Source organism: Rhinolophus ferrumequinum, chromosome X (assembly GCF_004115265.2).
Source record: "Rhinolophus ferrumequinum isolate MPI-CBG mRhiFer1 chromosome X, mRhiFer1_v1.p, whole genome shotgun sequence".
NCBI classification, from domain to species: Eukaryota; Metazoa; Chordata; class Mammalia; order Chiroptera; family Rhinolophidae; genus Rhinolophus; species Rhinolophus ferrumequinum.
The window spans coordinates 20,749,606-20,769,145 of record NC_046284.1 but is presented as its reverse complement, the minus strand read 5'-3'; the positions used below and the strand labels follow the sequence as shown (position 1 = coordinate 20,769,145).

The following is a 19,540-nucleotide window of genomic DNA, read 5'->3' as shown; positions in this document are numbered from 1 at the left end:
ACCGGCAACCTTGTTGTTGAGAACCCATGCTCTAACCAACTGAGCCATCTGGCCACCGGAGATTTTGTCATTTTCAGGCTGTTTGTGCTGTTCTTCCTGCCTTAAGTAAAAATTTTAACATAAAAATGAGCAAAGGGGCCAGAATCTGGGCAGCTTGAGGAGCAGATAGACATGCGGCAAAGAGAGGAAGGCTCACTAACTCTCCTTTTCCTGTTTGTTTCCAAGCCCCTGGGGTCTCCAGGACCCTCTAGTAGTCTTGTTAGTTGTAAACCCTCCACCTCCCTTCCAGTCATCCAGTCCACTGGCCCTCCTTCCTTTTGATGCCACTATGAATGACCAATAAACAAAATATTCAGCCTCATCAGTAATCAAACATAAGTAAATGTAAATAATTGGAATAAATGCCTTGCTTTTATATTAGTGGTAATAAAATAATACATAATAATATGGGTGAGGGTATAGAGAAACAGCCTCAGACATCACCTGAGGGAGTGCAAATTGGTACAACCATTTTTACGCAGAAATTGGAAATACTGATTAAAATTAGGACTGCAAAGCTTTTGACAGAGTAGTTCCTTTCATACACATGTACAAAGATTTATACACATATAATTGATGTCTAAACTTGCCAGGAATCCAAATATGCAAATTAAAACATATCTTTTTCAGCTATCAGAATGTCCAAGACTTAAAAAGAACATCCATGCCCATTATTGGGAAAGTTAAGGGTGTTCATGGATACATTAGTATAAGCTGTGTGGAAGGCAGTGTGACAATATGTGTCAAAATCCTTAAGCAGATGAAAAAAACTTTTTCCAAAAATGAATTATTTTTATTTTTTATTTTTGCTTTATACATTTATTCTTTTATTGTTAAAAGTAATCAGATGAAAACTTTTTGATCCAAGATTTCCATCTCTAGAAATGTATTGCAGGGAAATATCAAAGAAATAAGCAAAGATATGCATACAAGAATATTGTTTTCAACATTGTTTATGATCGTGAAAAATTTAAAACCACCCAAATATCCATCAGTTAATCATTGGCCATCCACAAGGAATAATTAATTCACAGCCCCTAAGGTATCAATATGGAAAGATATACAAGATATATTATGTTTATAGCAACATCAGGGTAGTGTGTTTGTATAATTCCATTTCTGTTTTATGATTTGTGTGTGATATATGTATATATGCCTTGCTTATCAATATATGTAAAGAATTGATAAAAACACATATACCAATCTGTCAATAATCTTTCTTTCTGGGGGCTGTGATCTTAAGAATTTTACTTTTCTCATAATATACAGAGGGTGCCAAAAAATGTATACACATTTTAAGAAAGGAAAAAATTATTAAAATTGTAATATTCAATAAATACCAATAACAAAAGATGAATACAAGTCATGTGTATACATTTTTTGGCATTCCTGGTATATTTGTTTTAATGTTTTACAATCAATAAATCTAGTGAAAAATTAAGAAATTTAGAAAAGTCGCTCAGCTTCACTGATAATTTAAAAAACGCAAGTTAAAAATTATATGACACAATAATTGCCTATCATATTGGCAAAAAAATTCCAAGATTAACACACAATGTTGTATGGAGCCCTGGTGTCTATAAACATCTTTGGTCGACCATATGTATCAGTAAAACTTTTTGACCTGGCACACTAAATATATGTTTATGTGATTGCTTTTACAAATAAAGATGGGATCATATTATTCATACCCTTCTGTCACTTGTAAATTTATGTGTACAAAGATGTCACTACCACAATTTTTGGCATAGGAAAAATTGGAAATATTTAGAATGTCCATCAATAGGGGACTGGTTAAATAAATTATTGAGCATTTTTAGTCAACATATATAGGTGTAATAATCAGTCATCAAAGAGAGTGAGGTAGGTGGATATTATTGACACGGTAAGAGCAATGTATCAACATATCAGTACTGAAAGTATATACAGGAAAGGAAATCTTAATCACAGTGGGGCGGGATGGGGAAGGTGAAGCTATGCAAGGAATTTGCTTTCCATTGTTCTAATTGTTTGTGCTGTTGACAATGTCTAAAAACTTGTTTGTATAACTTTTCCTATTGAAGGAATACTGAAGATCTAAAACAAAACCCAAAAAGTCGCATGAATCATGAAAACAGAATGGACACATTTTTAAGTTCAGAAAATTAGGTTTTGTATATTTGTACTATCGTAATAGCTCACGGTTGAGGATTGAAAAAATTCTTAAAGGGATTTGAAGCAACAGGAAATGGGTTCAAGCATCTAAGCTGCTCAAGATCATGCTTTTGAAGGAGATTTTCTAACGTTGTAAGCAAGTTTCGTTCGGCTTCCGTTAAAATTTAAAAAATAAATAAATAAATAAATAAAAAGGACCACCAGCTCCGGGAAGCTAGATCTCGCGCGTAATCCGCGCGCCCCTCCCCCTCCCCCTTGCGTCCATCCCCGCCTTTCCCCGGTGCCCCCTCCCCGTCCCGGGACTCGCGGTCTCTGGCGCCCCGCCCAGCCCCGCCCTGAGGGGCCCAGACACAAACTTAGCCCGGTGGGCCCCCGCGATCGCCTTGGTTAGAGCTCTGCAAGGAAAGGAAGGCCAGCCAGTCGACCTTCCACAGAGGTTCCCCCGCGTCCGTCTCTGTCCGTGGGTCGGTGGGTCTGCAGAGTCGGCTGGAGACCCTGTCCTCTGGGCACTCTATGGGAGGCTACATCAGACTGATGGCGGCGACGACTGGCCCGTCGGGCCTGGCGGTGTGGCTGTCGCGCTGGGCCGCGGCCCGCAGCTCCTACCGCGCCTTCTGCAAGGGGCTCACGCGCACGCTGCTCACCTTCTTCGACCTGGCCTGGCGGCTGCGAATGAACTTCCCCTACTTCTACGTCGTGGCTTCGGTGATTCTCAACGTCCGCCTGCAGGTACATATTTAGCGCAACTACCTTTGTGGCAGTCACGGGCCCCCGGCAGGATGGCTGACTTCCACCCACCGGCTCACCTGCCCCAGAGCAAAACGACCAGCTCGGCTCGCGCACGCAAACTTGCCGGTCTGTCTTTCCCATGCCTCATCTTTTAATGTAAATGGGTGGCTAGAAATCATTCTTTTCGGAAAGCCTTCAATATAACCAAAAAAAGCCTGAGTTATAATGAAAAGTTTACTCTCGAGGAAATACATAATTCAAGGAACAGAAAAGAACTTAAAAATATGAAAATCCTCAGAAATATATGAGTAATTCTTGCATCCACAAAACAGAGAACCTCACGAATTTTAGGAAATGACAATGGGAACAGGATGCCTTAAGGGGAAAAAAGAGAGGAAATATTACAAACATCTCAAATAAAGATGAACTGTACAAGAATGGTCCAAATAGGCCAATTTCCAAATTTGAATAAGAAGTGAATAAAGTTCCAACTGAATGGAATGAATTCTAAGCAATAGACGGATGACGTTAAAAGCTGGAGGAAATTAACATGATCTGGAAGTCATACATTTCTTCATCCCCAAAGAAGAAACAACGGTAAACAGCAACTACAGGAAAACAAACATTTCAAACTACAAGGAAAGCATGCTTCAAATAGGAAGCAACGTGAGATTTGAACTGGTTTTTATAAAAGGGAATCGGCTTGAACTCTGGCACGTGGATCAGGACTGCAATCACAGACGAGAGAATCCAATCATAGCATTCAACTTTGCTATTCAGTGAACAGTATTTGAGCATTACAATGGAAATATTAGTTATGGTTTTCCATTTTTGGAGTAAATCTCTAGGCAAAGCAGGGAAGACTTAATTACCGTTATAGAACACAATGGGAATATTATCAACTTTGGGAGTGTGCAAGTACTGGCAGAGGGGAGGAAATGGAATAGCGGTGTTATTCTCACGAGGTGGGAAGTCCTAATACTGTCTCTAGTTCAGTTATCTGGGGAATCACTTCGTAGGTTATATAAATGTCTAACCACTATGCTGTACACCTGAAACTAATATAATATTGTATGTCACTGTAATTGAAAAATAAATACATTTATAAAGTTTATTGATTATATTTATGAGCAAAGTAACCAACAGAAGAGTTAAAAATAGTGACACAACCATATGGAGTGGGGAGGAGAGTTGGGGGGGGAACAGTAGGAAGTCAGCAGAAAATGCCACATGTCATCAAGTTAAGAAATAGTAATAAAAGCATATTATTAAAAATGGAGGTAACCACTAAACAATGTAAAAGTTTGCCTCTGGGTTGGGGAATCAAGAGTTGAGAGGGATGGGCAGGGACTTACTGCTTTTCATTATATATATGCCCTTTTGTACTATTTGCTTTTTAAAACTATATGTGCAAGTATTGCTTTGATTAAAAATTAAAACTTACTAAATGAATTCACTGCAATTAGAAGGAAATGGCGGGGGGGGGGGGAGTTGGGGAGTGGCACATGAGGCCAGGTAGATTATTCCTATTTTTCGGTAATAGTGTATATATATATATATATCCTAGAATGTTTCTGAATGATCACACAAGAAATAATTTCCTTGCTTTCCAAGCAAACAATAGACCCTAAGGAAATGCTTTAAAACTAAAAATAGCCAGTAATCTTCAGGTAGCCCAGAGGTTCCTCACTCTTATGAAAGGTTGCATGAGTAAATCTCTACAATGTCTCATAGTTAAGGTAAAACAAGAAGACAATATGTGATTAATTTTTCAAAATTTAAAAATTGGATGAGTGCCCCATAACGTTTATGCAAGGTTCTTACACTTTAGTATTAGTCATAATAGCAAGACAGTGGAAATAAGCTACATGTACAACAGTAGGATCTTGGCTAAATGAAGATAATATGTCTATATAATGGAATACTTTGTAGCCATTAAAAATAAGGAATTACATTTTTTTAAATGTGGAATGAATTTAATAAATGTGAGCCAAAGAGAAATAGATTTATATTACATACATTACATTCATACACTCCACTTAGTATAGAGAAATAATACTTGGAAACATCATTGCACACTTAAAATAATCCATGCGATGTCCTAAACGCTTTATATATATCATTTCATTTAATCCTCACAACCCGAGATAGGGATCATTACCTCCGATTTTCCGGAGAGGAGACAAGAACAGAGAAGTATAGTGGTGGTGTGATGAAATACTGCAACAATATTTTTACTACTAATAGGAGACTCATTGTCATGATTAGTTTTTAATTTTTTATTATTTGTATTTAAATTACGAGGCCTCAATTTAAATTTTGGTGTAAAATTCACTATCCAAGTGGGTGCCACAGATGCTGCAATTCTGGACAAACGACTAGGCACTCCATTCCTGCTAAACCTCAGTTTAGCTCTCCCAAGTACCGTATTTTGCCATGTATAATGTGCACATTTTTGCCCAAATTTGTGAGGAAAAAATAAGGATGCGCATTATACACAGGTAGCACTAATTCCATTTCCCTGAAAGTTTGTGCCAAAAACGTGGGTGCACATTATACACAGGAGTGCCTTATACACGGCAAGATTCGGTACTCGTGCCACTGCATGCTAATGGAGGGGTAGATGCAACTCATAGTCACTTAGGATTTGAATTCTAACCAAAGAAATACTTTTAATGAAACATTAAAAGCATTCTTGATAACAAGTACGCAAATAAAAGCAAATCAGTTCCCATGCAAAAAATAATTAAATGTCACTTTCTCCTCAGAAAACAGCTTTTTCCCCATTAACAGTAAGATCAAACATACACATTTCTAAACAGTTAGCAGGGGTGTCCAAACTGCGGCCCGCGGGCCAACTGCGGCCCGCAATCCATTTTTAATTGGCCCGCAGCAAATTCCAAAAATATATTTAGTTTACTTAAATAAACAGGTGAGGCAATACGTACTTCACATCCAGAGAGTGGCCCAGCTGTTTGTGTATTTTACCGCATATGGCCATTGGTGAAAAACGTTGAAAAAAGTTTGGACACCCCTGAGTTACAGTTTAAAATTTTAACTTGCAAAGAACACAGGCTTTTGGTTTTGGGTTTCACTTTTCAAATCATTTCCCCTAATTCACTGCAGGTAAAATGTCTCTCACCCCACAGCCAAAAAAAAAAAAAAGTCAGCCAGTGAAACTCGGATTTATTAATCTGTTCTCTTTCATAATCATCAGACTTTCATGAGCTGAGTATCTCTGGCAACTTTTGGCATAGGCTTAACTGTGGAGTTCAATGTAGTTCTCTTGAGTGCTGCTACTACTACCCTAGAGCAACACAAAATGTCTTTTAATTCAGGCTTTCCTAAAAATGCAGTCCTCTGAAATCACCAAATGGGAGGGAGCACCTCTAAAGAGTTCCTTTTCTACCTTGACTCTATCACTTCCCCCTTCCTTTCCTCCAGGGCCTCTCCTGAAGTGACTAAACTTCTGACTTTACAGGCACAGGTGCAGGTTCCAGGCCCTGGACTCCCTCAGGCTGGCCTCTGGCCTCGGCTTTCTGTAGTGACCCTTGACCCCCTTTCTTTGAAGGCCTGCTGGCTTGCAGACTGAGCCTGGTTCTGGTCACCTGAATGACTACTGGCGTTGGCTCCCTTCTCCAGAAACTCAGAGAGACTGTCTCTAGAATTCTCCTTGTCCCCAGTACAGGCATACCTTGTTTTACTGTGCTTCACAAGTGTTGCGTTTTTTACAAATTGAAGACAAGACCCTCTGCCAGCAAAATGATTACAACCCCTTTATTGTGATATTCATTTTCTTGAGGTGGTCTGGAACAGAACTCGCAATGTCTCCGAGGTCTGCCTGTATAGGGGTGGAAGTGGTCAGAGAGTTGTAAACATTCTGTCTTGCAATACATGACTTATCACACTTCCCTATTTTAGGTAGTTTTACTGAAATCTAAGAGCTTCATTTCAAATCCTTTCTGAAAAATGCTTGGGAACCTAGAAGTCAAGTTCATAAGGCAACTTTCGATGAACCAAAGAATCTGAATAACTCTGGGCAAGGCAACCAAAGTCTTAAAAGGGAGAGGCTCCAGAACAAGCAAGGAGATCACATATTCAGGGACTTTATTGGGTACTACTAATGTTTTCTCATCACCTGTGCTTCTAACCCAAGTACTCTTGTTGTCTGATAAAGTGAATCCCTGTGATTTTCAGCAGTTACCAAAAGGAGGGGTTGCTAGATAGACAGAAAAGTAATAGAGACAATAATTACCTTCTATTCCTTGGATTCCTAGCATGTACAAACACCCTTCTTCCATTCATATAATTCCAAAAATGCTCCCTCCTGGTATAATTTAATTACTCCATGTACAACCAAGAACTACCCAGAGAGAGACAACACATACAAACATTTCCAGCTATCGTTATCGGAGGTGAGGTCATGGGGCCTCTGTTTATAGTTTAAGTTCTCCCAGTGAAGTCTCGTCTTTCTCTAGTTCTGCCATTATCCCAATTTGATATTTATATTCTACAATTCCATGACCTAAAGGGTGAATTCACCGCTATCACCACTCTATCCTATATATAATACTAAAGAAGAGATGAGAGAAAGGTTCTTTTTTAATGACAATAAGCAGGAAAATACAGATAGAAGGTATAGTCCTCATTTCTGCACATAGTAATGAGTGGCCGTGTTATTTGTGACTTCTCGTTCAATTTCACATTCTGTTTGCCTTACTGAGGAGTCTCAGTCCTTCATTCCTAAAGAGTCTGAGCCATTGGTGGTCCTTTGTAGAGTAGCAGTACTCTGCTGTGCAGCCCCTCAGGATTATAGTCTAAAAGGGCACCTTAGGAGATCCCGAGACTCATCCGTATTCCTCCCTGTCCTCATTCTATAGCATGAACACCAGAATTCCCTTCGGAATGGCTCCAAGAGCTAAGAGCGGCGTTAGGTTTAGTGGACCCACTGTTTCGTCCCATACTGGATGTGTTTCCTCTAGAAAACTAAAACCTCTAAACCAAAAGAGATCAGAGTTGCAGAGACGGAAAGTAAAACTTGCAGATGAGTCAGGAGTATTAATATAATTATGAGAGGCATCACCTTTATTTCCACCCCTCTGTTCCCAGGCTTGCAAATCTTGGCAATGGGAGAAACAGCATTATATATTAGCTACTGGTTCGTAGTACATAGTACATCCTAGCAGCCTCCACTGTGATTCTCCTATCAGCTTGCCACAGGCTCCGTATAGCGTACTGTTTTACCCCTGACATTCTGAGCACCAATGGATGCTAGATGCTAAGGGCCAAAGGGCAGACCTACTAGCATAGTAATCTACACCAGCTGGAGAGCCTGTGTTAGCTGTGGCTCCACATTAGCCTGTGTGTGGTAGCAATAACACCTGCATTTTTCAAGTCTTGGATGGTGGCAAAAATCTCTGCAGTTCCCATAAGGATAAGCTATTGCATTTTACTTCCTTGGCTGATGAGGAGGAGGAGCTCTAATAGCTTCGATTTGCCCCTTCTTACTCCAATTCCCCTTTCCCCAGGGGCCAGGTGGCCAATGTAGCAGTGTATGGGGGATACGCACCTGTCTCTGGCTGGAGGTTTCTGAAGTCAGGCTTGCTGGAGCAGCCTGTAGCAGCAGGGGGAGTAGGGACCATGATATGATGGACTTGGGAAGGAAAGGATGGGGACAACCTCCTACTCCATGCCTTCTCTGCATCATTCAGAGGGTGCAGAAGATAACTTTAATGTCTTCTGTGACATCATGTGTTGGAGCACAGAGGTTAGAGGAAGCAACAGAACCTCAGGGTAGCCCTGACAACTACCAGCCAAGTAACGAACCCTCCACCTGAGGATGGGGTTGGGGACTTGGTTTGGTGTTTTTAAAAGGAGACCTAAATGTCCCTGTCTGAGGTGGGGTGGCACCATGAGGCTGAACATCAACAACAATAACAATAATATACACTCTAAACAATGTGTAGAATGTGTAGATGTGGCTGAAAGCTAAGTATATCCAAGAACTGGTAGAAGAATTCCAGAGGAGGTGTTCAGGATCTCACTGAGCCCACTGAGTGTCAGACTCAAGGAAGAGCTCCATGTCTGCCTAACCTCCATAAGCACTTCCTCCACTCTGTGGTAGGTACTACTGCAAGGGTGTTCTGGGTCCCTTGGCACTAGCATTGACTTAAATGCAGTTTCCAATCAGTCTCTGAAAGGTTTGGAGCTGCCTTGCTCCCTGTTGCAAGTTGCCAACGTCAATCGGTGCAGGTGCTTTTGGGGGGGAAGACAAGGTATGGGTACTCGTATATACACATGTATCTGGTGTCTCTTCCAACGGCATGAAGAAGGTATCTCCCAAATTAAAAGGAATGTGGAAAAATGAATACACTTGATACATTAATGGGATGGAATTGTGGCCATGCTTTCTTCCTCAAACAAGTCCTTTCCTTGCCTTTACTATGAAGTTACACTGCTGGTGGGAGTGCAAATTGATCCAGCCAAACAGGGAACCTGTTTGCCAGTATCTACCAAAGCTAAACATAAGCATCCTTGTGACCCAGCAGTTGTAATGCCAAGTTCTTTATCCAGAAATATGTGTAGATGTGTAGATGTTCAACAAAAGATATGTACAAGAAGTAACTGTATAAAGCAAGGAAAGAAGATAATTACAATAGTCCAGGAAAGTCGTAATGTTACTGGAGAGCAGGCCTTTCTCCGTGTGGTGTCCAGGTTCTTGGTATCCCGAACAAAGAATTGAGTGGGACACCAAAAGGCAGTGGTGAAAGAGTAGTTTATTAGAAGTGAAAGTACACTCCAAAGAGATAGGAGTACGCCTGAGCAACAGAGTGGCTCAAAAAGCTCCAACTGGAGAAGACTTGGGAGTTTTTATTTTATTTTCTCTAGAATGGGCTACTCCTCTCTAAGTGTAGGGCCACTTGATTGGCACCTGTGATTGACAGGAGGCTATTACTTCATCTTTTTAGACTGTGCATGCTCCTTCCCAGAATTCAGTCTGTTATAATGATATTAATGAACTTCTGGGCATAGGTATGATATTTTATAATGATGGTATAATGAGGCTAAGGTCAGATAAAGGTCATCGTGGCCTTTACCGAACAGATGTCAGTGAGAGGTCTAATCTAGTTAGGTATTTTGTATTCTTTAGCTTCCTCATACTGATTGATGGTTATAGTAGATAAGGGAAAGGTTTGAGTGGAAAGGAGAGGTCTTCTGGGCGGTCGCTCTTTGTAGGCCATGTTGGACGTGCAGGAATGTTACCTGACATGTTTGGGCATATTGGAGACACAATTCCTGTCTCTAACTGCCTGTCTTATTTCCCCCTTGAGAGACGTGATCCCCATAAATCTCTAGGGGAAATTGAGGGACTGGAGATCTCTTCTTCTGTACCTGCTTCCTGCTGAATGTGGCCATTGTCCCTACCTATCGGGGATTCACGAGTCTTTCACCCTATCTGATCTTAGATGAGGGAAAAGGGTCTCGGGATCCGCCCGGGAGGCCATGTTGACCTCTTTGGATAAGATGTACTGGAAGTCTTCCGGGGGCATTTTGTATCCCATCAGCCCCTAGATGAAGAGAGATAGACTTTGGTTAAACAGAGTTAAAAGTATAGGCCCTAGAAGCGGGACCCAAAGCCATCGATGCAAGATGGCTGTGTGATAGAAGTTCTGTTTAGCTTCATGGAGCCTCTGGCCTTTTCCTCTGATTAATCTGGTTATTCAGGTGGCGTTGTTCACCCAGGAGCTGGGCCTGGAATGGCCTGGAGCAGGGGGTAGGGGATGTCCTATGACACAGGCTAGGAACAATCTTCCGTTCAAGATCAGAAAGCTGATTTGAAAGGAGATTAAGATCAGGAACTAGGGAGCTAAGAAACTAGGGAAAAGGAGACTTAAAATTCCTATAGCAGGGGCTGGGCTCTTTCGTTTGGCCCGTATCAGTAAAGCTGGTTTGGAAAAGTGGAGATGCAATGAAGTGATCAGATTCTGGTTGTATGTTGAAGGTAGAGCTGAGGATTTGCTGATGGACTTAGTGTGGGGCATGAAAGAAACAGAGGACTCAAGGAGGACACCAAGGTGTTTGGCTTGAGCAGTAGGAAGGAAAGAATTGCCATTTACCAAGATGAGGAGGACAGATGAAGAGTAGATTTGGGAAGGGAAAAAGCCCAGCCTTAACGAGTATGCCCTTCACGAATTCTACTTATTTAAAAAGTAAACCTATAAACTTCCTCAGGCAAGAAATGAAACATTGCAGCCAGGGCCCCTCTAGACTGGATGGCTAGACCAGAGTTGCTAATACCTGCAGCCCAAGATCTTTATGAAATTCCAGGGAGAAACCCGTGCCCAACCACCCAGCATAACACATTTACAGGTAGAACAAACCACCACAGTCTTGCTTTCCTTTCCTGTACAGTGAAACTTTAATGACCACAATAATAAGGTTATTTTCTGAAATGTTTAAACTATGGTACATTGTGCAGAAGACAGGCAATTTTAGTTAATTGGAAATTTTATGTAAGAACTGGAAATTGTATTGATATGTTTAAAGAACAAACAATGCCAAAAGATTCTTCTACCCACTTAACTAATTTAATACTGCTATTACAAAGCCTTTATAAGACCTAGTGGTATGGTGTAATGAAAGATACCTCAGATACAAGGGACCAAGATTCAAATGCAGGCCTCACTAGGAATAAACTATGTGCTTGCTGCTTCTAATTTTGGTCCTGCTGACCTCTGGACTGATCTTCTGTACAACCATGCTAGTCACCCTACCTCTGCCTTAATCTTAGGAGTATCAGGAGGTTCCCCCACCACCTCCACAATCCCCAAATATATAATTATGGCCTTCAATGATGTGCATTAGAGGATCACTTTTCATGGGGAGGTATTAAATTACCTACTACCTTTAGGGGAATACTTCCCTAAACAAAGGGGAGAGCTTAACAAAGGGAATGAATTTCAGGAATGGCCTGGAGACCACATTCCCCTGCCACCAAACCCTTATTCTTTTTTTTCTTCAATTTTTAAAGTAACACTTATTGTGTTTTTCTCTGTTTCAAATTAGCACATGTTCATTTAAAAAATGTGGTAAGTACAGAAAATCACAAAGAAGAAAATTTAAATTACCAATAATTCTGATATTCAGAGATACTATTGTTAACATTTTGGAGACTTTCCTTCCAGTCTTTTCTAAACACACACACACACACACACACACACACACACACACACACACACACATACACACATGCACGCACACTCATACATGCACATATATACTCTCACACCCACATATGTGTGCATTTTACAAAGTTGGGATCATATTAAATACATTGTTCTGTAACTTGCCTTTTTTCACTTAACCTAATATGGGGGATATTTTTCCAGGTTATTAAATATTATTTCACAAAATAATTTCAATAGCTATATAGTATTTCATTAAACTTACCAGCACACTATTTACCCCCCTCTTATCGTTAGACGTTTATTTTTTGTACTTGTTTCACTATTATATATAATGCTATGATAATCTATTCCTTACATAAATATTTATGTATCTTACTGATTATGTTATGTTGGATGAATTCTTAAGAGGTGGTATTGCAAAAAAAAGGGGACTGCATATTTTTAAGAATTTTAATGGAATTTGCTAAATTTTCCTCCAGAAATGTTATTCCATTTTTACTTCCACTTTTATAAATGTTAAAAAATGCTGCTTGTTTCTCCATATTTTTGTAAGTTTTGTAGGTGAAACTGCACACCTCTTCTCTTGATGCATCAAATTCTAGAGCTCAGAGCTCTGCCCTGGTTCAGGTGATGATGCCCATGGCAGAGCCATAGCTCGCTCGCTTGACCATGGTGGTGTTCATTGGGAATAATAAAAATCTATAAGAGAGATCTTCTGAAACAAATAAATTTTATTGGAAGAACACAAGTATTTTACAAAATGTAAGAAACCCAAGCAACAAACACATTTTTTTGTTTTTTTCAAATTCAATTTATCAGGGTAATATTGGTTAGTAATATATAATTTTAAGATGCACAAGATTATAATTTGACATCTGTATGCTCTATTGTGTGCTCACCACCTGAAGCCTAGTTTCTTTCTGTTACTATATATTTGAACAAACATGTTTTAAAGACATCGATATGAGGAAAGCTCAGAGGAACTCAACAGTAGGTCTTTTAAATTACATTCTCTGCAGTGAAAGGATATTAATGAACCTGTGCAGGCTATCACTCATTCTTGAGGCCTAGTTCCAACTCTAAATATAATAAAAGTATGATTGGCTCAACTAGGATAAGGTGAAAAGTACAAAACTAAGTAGTTATGGCCCGGGGAACTCAGTCACACAGTGAACAGAAGGGTGTGGGAAGGTCTCAGAGAAAAAGTGCCTGCTGAAGACACCAACCAGTCCGATACTACTGCTTCCACTCTGTATAATACAAATATAGTACATAAATACACATTTTGACATGTCACCATATGTAAAACTTTTTAAAAGATTTGAGTAAGTGCAAAAGTGATGCCGTCTCTTGTATGGCCAGGCGCCCCAACCGACCACAGTTGACATGCTGTCCTTTAGTGACGGTCCCTATATTACAAACACATATTATAAACAATGAAGACAACCCAAAGTCCAAGCCAGTCCCAAAATAACTACCCCAAAGTCCACTTCTGGCCATACAACAAATAGCTTATGTCACAGGGCCACTCCTTCAGTCGAATTCCTCCAGGTGAGGCTCCTGGCTTCTGCAGAACTGCTGTGGTTCTATGAAATTCAAAGTCCTATGGACTAAATGTTAACCTTATATACTGTCAATGCAAATGCTACATATAAATGCAAAATCAAGGCAAAACAAAAGTGCAGAAGTAGTAAATGGCACTTCCCCATGTACAAGCATTCTTACCCTTCAGTTCTACAATCTAAAAACATTTGAGGGGGAGCACTCATCTATAATCATGTGAGGGTCTTTATTATTATTATTTTTAAACCTCTTTATTGAGGTATGAAGGTATGACTCACATACAAAAAGCTGTACATATTTAATGTATACAACTTGAGTTTGGAGATAAGTACATATCTGTGAACCATCACCATAATCTATGCCATAAACATATCCATTCCCTACAAATTTAATTCCACTCCATTAATTAGTATTATTATTACTTTTTGTAATAAGAGCCTGATATAAGATCTACCCTCTTAGCAAAATTTTCAGTATGTGATACATCTATTCTGAGCTCTGGAGGAGAGTAACACAGGTGCTTGGTTCCTGGCATTAACTATAGTCCACATACTGTAGCTCAGCACCCTGACTGCACAACCTGTAGTCTCTAATCTGAGACCAGAGTGAAGTCTAAGATAGGCCTTTCCAGCATTCTGTAGGGACGCTGCATGTGACTGATGGGGGAGCTTGAGAAAATCAGTGAATCTCCTTAGGAGTTACTAAGTACAGCCCACTGCTGTTCTTTTTTGAAGTTGATAAGAAGCAGTACAGTAGGTCTGCATATGAATAAGAAGAGGCAAGAGAAGCTCAGAAGGCCAACTCAAATCTAATTTATGAGGTGGCCTGGCTGGCAGCAGTCAGTAACCCATATATTGTGCTCCTGGAGTCAGCATGATGGACTTGATAAAAGTGAACCGGCATCTTAAGATAATTAACCATAGAGCTCGGAGGACTATGGGTGGAGCTGGGCTCCTTGCTAACTCTCTAGTCCTGACTTCCTGTTAAACTTTGCGGTAACTTCCAGGGGAGGGATGCTAATAAATAGAGAAGCCATCTTGGAATTGGGGCTTTTTGCATGTGGATGGCCGTTTGGAGCGTTGGTGGGAAGTGTGCATTCACACACTACTGGGCTGACCTTTTTTCCTTTCCGGACTAAACTGTTCTTTTGGTGGATTTTCTGGAGAGTTATTTTTGGCCAGTGGACAGACTGAGAGAGCAAACTCAAATCCAGAAGGATCTAGAGGCACAATCATTCAAATTGTTACAGGAGCGCACACATTTTGCACCCTTTTGAGAGACCTGCACACTAAATATCCCTGACACAGAATCTGAATCCTTACCTCCTACTAAGTATTCTATCAGGTCCCGTGTATCATAAGACATAGAGATCAGACCTCTGCTCCTTCAGGGTGGACATGAGAGGAAAAGTACAGCTCAATTTGCCAAAAGACCATTGACATCAGCATATCAATTTAAACCATCTTTAACAAGATTTATAGTTTTAATCTTCATCCCAATTGATCTTATTGATCATAGAGAACTCCCAGAGGACACTGGTAGGGGTAAAAGAATAAGTAGGCTAGAGGACAAGCAATAAAAGTTAAAATCATGCCCAAGCCCCATCCTTCTCAGAACTCCCAGTGTGCTCTCTCAGCAGTAATATCTAGTGCTCATATTGTGCCTTTAGATTTTCAAAGCACTCTGAACAGTGCTTATAGTCATGAACTAGCAGAATGATCATACTGATTGCGACTATCCAGTCTAGATATGAGCTCCCTGCCTCACTTCATGGAATCATCTGTAATGTCATCGAAGCTGTCTCTAATCGTGACTTTTTGAATATTAATATTATATCTAAAAAGAAAAAAAAGTTAAATTGCTTCTTTGCAACGTATGCAAACCTTTATAGCTAAATAAGCCTCTTGTCAATTTTACAACCCAGGATTTTTCCACAAGGCCTGGCAGCAAAAATACTTGTAATACCTGAGAACTAGGTCAAAGGGAACAACGTAAGCAGTTGAAACCAGAAGGTCATCTAGACCTTCCTGGAAAAGAAAGAGAAATGAACACCATAAACAGTGCCCAAGAGTCAATAAGGATACAGGAGAGAGGGAAAAAAAATGTCTCTGGAGAACAAAATCAGCATAATCAACAGCAGTTCCTTCTCAGAACTCCCTCAGATTGTTTTACTATGCAACAATATAACAGGATAAAGGGCTACCTTTCTCCAGTGGCCATTTTTCATAGGTCTAAGGCAACACAGAACAAACATGAGACAGCAAAGCCTTCACGGGCAGACAGAACCAAATACACTTAGAAAACAGAAAAATAACACCTGTCCCTATAATAAATGTCTCAACTTTACAAGAGAGTCATATTTTCTCATATTATATCCATCAGTGTCCATTGTTATCTTCTGTCCTCCAGCTTTGCTGACCTGAAGGTAGTGTGGGAGAATGGAGAAAAGGAACAAGGAGACACGTCCCTGAAACCACAATGTCCGCCACAACTTTTACACCAAACGCCCTTATCTTCCCCATTTTTCTTATGTACTCAGAGTGTCCTCGTATCCCTGCTGGACCCTCTTGTGCTGGCCCCAGGTTTCAATAATCAAGAGAAATCAAAAGCCTGAAATGAGGAAACCACAGTGCTCCTTCCTTCCTCAAACTGCAATTTCCCCTTTTCCTCTCACCCCTCCAGTAGCTGCAGGCCCACACACGGCACATAAATGCCTCACTGTTGTGTCTAAAACACTCTTTTCCTTGCGAGTGCAGGCAAAGTCCTCTTGAGGCAATGTCATTGCCACCAGTGAGAAGACCAAAATGGTGGAGAGGTCAGACCAAGCAGCACTGCCTTCTAGCAGCTAAATATGGGGAGGGACAGCTACATATGGATATGTGCCCTCTTCAGCAAAAGGAATAGGAGGGCTTAATCTTCCAGCCTGGAGACCTGACCTGGGAGATTCCTGGACATCCAGGCTCATCCGCACTTGCTCATGAGCATCCAAATGTCCCCAGTTTCATGTGCTGTTCATTGACCGGACCCACATGATATTTCTCTTCCCACCAACATGCAGAAGATGATCAGCAAAAGAGTGCATAAATGCTTGGGTAAAACATGGAAATGTTTGGATAAACTCCAACCGCATTCCCATCCACAGAGTCGGGATTCCTAATGATTCCTCATATGCCCTTGCTCTGCATAGTGGGTATCATTATGTTCAGCACCTTAGCATCAGAGGACAGAAGCCCGACAACAGACCATGACCAAATTCTTCCCAGGGACCCAACATTTCCCACATCCCCAATACTGCCATGGCCAACCAGTATGTGCTTTCTCTATGATTTAACAAGGCATTTGAGCCATGGGAGTGTCAAAAGAAGTGTCTGCCCAGTATACTGGAAAAACATACTAGCAACAGCAATTCACTTTCATCAGTCTCTGCAGGGGAACACAGGTCTATCAATATGAAAGACTGAGTGATCAATTCACCAGAAACACAGCATTTTGCCTCTCAGAAGACTCTCAGGTTAATGATCTAGACAACAGTATAGGAGGGTTTAAGGCCACCATTCCTTGAGCCATTTTTCACAGGCTAAGATAGTACACAGAATGAGGCAGAAACAGCAAAGCATTCCCCAGCAGCTAAGTCCAAATTTCTCAGTGAAGCTGGAAATATAAGGAACAGCTGCCATCATGAAAATTTCATCTTTACCAGAGGGTCATATGTTCCCATGTCACAGTCAACAATGAGCATTCATATCTTCTGTCCTCTGGCTATGCCAATGCTAGGTAGTGCCAGAGATGGGGAAGTGGGCAGGAGGCACTCTTGAACACACCAAGTCCAATGCACCTGTCACACTGAGGGCCCAAATCTTCCTGTCTGCTTTCCCCTTGAGCTCTGCAAGCAGCTCTACAGAGGGCCTCTCTTCCCAACCCTCTCCCCACCTCTAGGCGTTAGGAACCAGAAGGAAGGACCATATGGAGTTGGTCATTCCATCTTTTCTGATCAGAGAAGACATGCCTACTTTTGAGCCTCTAACCTCTATAGTTCCTCTAAATAGAACACAATCAGAAGTGTCTGGAGAACCAGTCATGAATAGAATTACCATGACACAGCAATCTCACTTCTGGGTATAAAGCCAAAGGAAATGCAATCACTATCTCAAAGAGATGCCTGCACCCCAATGTTCATTGCATCATTATTCACCATAGCCAAGGTATGAAACAACATACATGTGTATCCACAGATGAATGGATAAAGAAATGTGGTAATACAGACAATGGAATACTATTCAGTTATAAAACGTCTGCATATAACAGGGAACTAGTATAACAAGAAATACACTCCATTTCAAAGACTTTGCCTTGAAGTGCCCAATATTATCCATTCTCTTTCCACACCCACATAAATAAGAAGACTGAAACAACACTTAAGGCAAATTTGAGTTTGATGTGGAAAATTTCATACCAAGAATTTATAGTACATTAACATTCTCACTAGAGAGTAGACATTAAGTATATGTCTCATGAGGCTGAGCGACATGGCAGGCCTAGGAATCAACTCTTGCAAAAGAACCACTGAGCCAGATGCCACCCTAAATTCTGAGAAGGGTCACCTTCTCTTTCCCTGAGAGTCTGGATTTTGAGAATGTCACCAATTTGGAAGTCACCCTTTTGGAATCCTCAATTTTGTGACTTATTTTTAAGTGCCAATACTCATTGGATTTACCCATTAAACCATTCACTTAGGTCTTCCCAATGAAGGGACCCAAAATGACTTTGATGTGCTATGGACACAAGTGTATGTGGAAGGGGGAGAAGTCATTACAATTATTAAGTTTAACAACAGTTTTTGACTAATAAATAATCCACTCTTGGTCACTGTCATGTCACTTGGTAAAGGAATATGGGTTTAGGTACAGGTTTTCTAAATATCCCAGGCGTCAGGTTTTTACTAGATGGGAAATCATAATGACCTCATTCTTCCATGTCTTTAAAGTAATTTAACCAAGTACAAGGATAAATAATAAGTTTTTGAAATGTCAACTTGCCGCATAAAGGCTACATACTTTAGTTTCTAATCACAAAGAAATAATGGATTTATTTTTTATTTTTTTTTTTTTTTACCTTTGGTGAGTAAACTTCAGGTTCTGTGATGCTAACTTCTGGATAAAACCCATGCTAATAAAGCAACAGAGGAACCAGAGCTACCTATGAAACTAAAGGTTAGAAGTGTCTTTGAATGCACCTTAGAATATTTATTTATATTTAGCACCCTCTCCCATCCAAACTATCAAAGGTCTTCACCTCACTTTCAACAAATTAACCACTGCCCAGAAAAGAAGTAGGCTTACATAGGCAAGGAAATAGAGGAAATCTTTTTGGCACAGCCAGTTAACAAGCACCCTCCAGCCCCAACTTGGTACTGAGCCACAACAGCTTCAATGTAAGGCATCCAAATCGGCCAGAAAAGAACACCGTTCAAAGCAAAGCAAAGTCTGGGTTGCTGGGCTACCTCCTGGCATCATAGCAAAATTAAAGAGGTTGGTTTCCAAAGAGATGCTCAGTCATCTCTGAAGAAATTCGCTGGCCCTAAAATGAAGTGGGAGTGGGGTGTGGCGAGGTAGAGAGAGGAGCTAAACCAAGCCATAATGTTCTGCTTTAAGCCCTCCTATACTGTTGTCTAGATGATTAACCTGAGGGAGTCTTCTGAGAGGCAAAATGCTGTCATTTCTGGTGAATAATAGCACTGGGTTGAGTTGATCACTCAGTCTTTCATATTGATAGACCTGTGTTCCCACGCAGAGATTGATGAAAGTGAATTGCTGTTGCTGGTATGTTCTTCCAATATATGGGGCAGACACTTCTTCCATGCCATCCTG

The 19,540-nt window shown here is 40.6% G+C and overlaps 1 protein-coding gene across 1 annotated transcript; it reads left to right on the top strand.

Annotated features, from left to right (window-relative positions):
• Positions 1-2,512: 2,512 nt before the first annotated feature.
• Positions 2,513-4,081, top strand: LOC117025174 (small integral membrane protein 10-like protein 2A). The gene has a single exon (XM_033110967.1). It carries the CDS (start codon positions 2,707-2,709, stop codon positions 2,932-2,934), a length of 228 nt encoding a protein of 75 aa, XP_032966858.1. The 5' UTR covers positions 2,513-2,706; the 3' UTR covers positions 2,935-4,081.
• Positions 4,082-19,540: the final 15,459 nt, after the last annotated feature.

What these genes read in the sequence shown, in the direction of transcription:
- LOC117025174 (XM_033110967.1), top strand. Translation starts at nt 2,707, where the DNA reads ATGGGAGGCTACATCAGACTGATGGCGGCGACGACTGGCCCGTCGGGC.